At 45.7% G+C, this 3,450-nt stretch overlaps 1 protein-coding gene across 1 annotated transcript; it reads left to right on the forward strand.

Moving 5' to 3' along the window:
• The first annotated feature begins 1,515 nt into the window (after positions 1-1,515).
• LOC132567768 (membrane primary amine oxidase-like) lies at positions 1,516-3,157 on the forward strand. Its single transcript, XM_060233459.1, is given in 2 exon segments — positions 1,516-2,385; positions 2,387-3,157. Coding segments are annotated over 2 exon segments (1,641 nt in total).
• The last annotated feature ends 293 nt before the right edge of the window (positions 3,158-3,450 follow it).

The following is a 3,450-nucleotide window of genomic DNA, read 5'->3' on the forward strand; positions in this document are numbered from 1 at the left end:
TCTTGAAGCTGGCTATGCTTGTAGCTGCCACCACCTCCTGTGGCAGTGAATTCCACATGTTAATCACCCTATGGGTGAAGAAGGACTTCCTTTTATCTGTTCGGACCTGACTGCTCAGCAATTTCCTCGAATGCCCACGAGTTCTTGTATTGTGAGAAAGGGAGAAAAATACTTCTTTCTCTACTTTCTCCATCCCATGCATAATCTTGTCAACCTCTATCATATCACCCCGCAATCGACGTTTCTCCGAGCTAAAGAGCCCCAAGCGTTTTAACCTTTCTTCATAGGATTGTAAATGAAGGAAAGGAAACGAAATTCCCCCTGTGCGAGCACCAGTCATCTCTGACTCCGGGGTGACGTTGCTTTCACAAAGTTTTCACGGTAGACCTTTTTATGGGGTGGTTTGCCATTGCCTTCCCCAGTCATCTACACTTACCCCCCCCCCCCCAGCAAGCTGAGTACTCATTTTATCGACCCCGGAAGGAAGGAAGGCTGAGTCAACCTCGAGCCGGCTACCTGAAAACCCAGCTTCCGCCAGGGATCGAACTCAGGTCATGAGCAGAGCTTAGGACTGCAGTACTACAGCTTCCCGGGCTCATTATGCAGCTGTAAGACCCCATTCTACCAATAAAAGGTTATCTTTAGGACCATCTGACTTGCAGCACACTAAACTACACAACCCATGGTTCTTTGGCATTTAAAGGTACAAGACTATTTTCCTACTTCAGTGTTAACTGTCCTACTCCAGTGTTAATTGGGTGGGGTCAGCGGAGAATTGGACCACGAAGGTAAGGAGAACTGTGGAATAATGACACTCTCACTCAGTGTAGAAAAAAATATGCAATTGTATTCGGTATCTATTCAGTCTATTTTGTCTGTATCACTGAGATATTCACAAGAGGATATATTTTGAAATAGACTGAATATGTACTGAATACAATTGCATTTTTTTTTCTACGCGGACTGAGAGTGTCGTTATCCCACAGTGCCCCTGGATGGGGGCAACGCATGAGGTATTAGCTTTCATGAGGTAATTTTTTTTTCTCTCAGTGTCTCTCCCTACGTATTTTCATGCCGAACTTAAACCAATGCAATATCAATTGTAACCACTAAAGGGAGGAGAACACACAGAGAACTGGAACCCACACCCTCTAAGGCAAAAGGAACAGAGAAGCAAAGAAAATGAGAATCACAACAAGCCCATGTTTCCTGAACCTGGCTTCACCTATACTAAGTGTGTCCTTTAGATGTTATCTCTTTGTGTAAAGTGACTAATCCCAAGTTGCTCCTGAACTAGTCTGATGAGTTCGTAGGAAAGCCCTGTTGCTTTTTTTTGCATAAAAATTTCGAGAAATGCGGAGTGGGAGGTGTGTGCTGAAGCGAGAAAATTGTTCCTTTCAACCTCATTCAAACCAGAGTCTCCTCCCTTAATCAAGTCTGTTTCTTCATCTGACACTCCGAGAGTTGCTTCAGTCTGCATTCTCCTATCTGCTCGACAAACCCCAAGAACCAGCTATGATGAAAATGAACATGAGATCGGTTTGTGCGCTCCTAGCGATATGCACAGCGACGGCTTTGATCTTAGGCTGGATTTTCCAAACGAGACGAGAGAAGCCCCCCGTTTGTGAGAGCCAGAACCAGGATTTGTGTTTGAAGGACAGAGGCCAAGATGGACAAAGCTTCGTCTTTGCTGATCTAACTCCAGAAGAGATGGTACAAGTGAAAAAATACTTATGGAAGAACCTTGGAGCGCCTTTAGTGGAACCCGCTCGAGCCAAGCCATCAGACAACTGCATTTATTCCATTGTTCTCCATCTTCCCCCCAAAGCAGAGGTGCTGGAATTCCTGGATCGCTACGGGAGAAAACCTACACGAGAAGCTCTGGCTGTGGTCCACTTTGGAAACCAAGAGGACCCAAACATCACTGAATACATAGTGGGTCCTCTTCCAAACCCAAGATATCACCAAGATATCACAATACAGAAGTATGGAGGGAAGCTGCCATATTATCGAAGATTTTTTATGGGAAGTGAACAAAAAGAAATTGATACTCTCTTGAAGAAAGAATTGTCTAAAGCTCCAAAATTTATGCTCAGGGTATTTGATTATAATGGAAGTAACCTTGAGGGCCTCCTTTCCGTGCCACCGGGGTTTAAATCTGGAGACAGGGAAGTCTGGATGGGTCATTTCCAGAATGTTCCTGGGGGTTATTTGCATCCAGTTGGATTGGAGCTGCAAGTGGATGTTAGAAGCTTGAATGTTTCTGAGTGGAAAGTGCTGAATGTGTTCTATAATGGACAGTACTTTAGGGACATGGAAGACCTCGAAAGACAATTCAACGAGGGGAAAGTTAAAGTGGCCAAAGTGAAGAAGGCTCCTCAAGATGGGGGGGTACGCATCCTTGAAACCAAGGGTCCCACCCGAGCTTCCAGGCCCTCTGCAATATGAACCTCGTGGCCCACGCTACTGCATCAGGAACAACCAAGTCACCTTCATGTCTTGGAGCTTTGCCTTTGGAATGGAAATCAACAGAGGACCACGTATCTTCGACATTAGGTTTAGGGGCGAGAGGATAGTCTATGAATTAAGTGTGCAAGATGCATCTGCCCTCTATGGGTCCAATAGTCCAGGGGAGATGATTACGAGGTTCATGGACATAGCCTACGCCCTTGGGAAAGGTGCTGTCAGCCTTACCCGGGGCGTTGATTGTCCTTATTTAGCGACCTTTTTGGATGTGCACTATTTCCTTGATTCCTCGCAACCTATCACCCGCAAAAACTCTATCTGCATCTTCGAAAAAAACGCCGAGGTTCCAATACGACGCCATCATGAGCACTTACTCTCCTCATTTTATGGAGCGTTAGCAGATTCTGCTCTCGTCTTCCGGTCCATCTCTGTAATGAATAATTATGACTACATCTGGGATTTCGTGTTTCATCAAAACGGAGCTGTTGGCGTCCTGGTGCATGCCAGCGGGTATATTCTGACTTCTCTCTTCTTTGATGACGCTGCAGACTTTGGGAACCGGGTTCAGGAGCTGACGCTGGGAACGATGCACGCTCACAATATTAATTACAAAGTGGACTTGGACGTTGGTGGTAAGTGTGGCTTTGTGATTTTGAGGAAATGCAGCAATGCCTGCTTGCTAAATATTTAAACAGCACGTGAGTCCCATAATCTGATGCTGGGTGGAGAGCTGAGAGAAATCCAAGCTATCCCAGAGGAGAGTCAGGCAAACTTTCTCATCCTCGGAGCGCCCCCCAAGGAAAGAGAGTGCAGGGTGTGCTTCAGCTAACATCAGCTCTCTGCAGGGAAGTTGCCATTTTTCTTGGGAGTTTTCGGTGAATAAAACCTTCCATCTTTGTTGGGACATCCAATCATCAGAAGTACAGGTGGGAGAGAAAGTCCAGTGGGTGGATATTAACAGCACAAAGTACAGTATGTTTGTGG

Source organism: Heteronotia binoei, chromosome 2, assembly GCF_032191835.1.
Source record: "Heteronotia binoei isolate CCM8104 ecotype False Entrance Well chromosome 2, APGP_CSIRO_Hbin_v1, whole genome shotgun sequence".
Taxonomy (NCBI): Eukaryota; Metazoa; Chordata; class Lepidosauria; order Squamata; family Gekkonidae; genus Heteronotia; species Heteronotia binoei.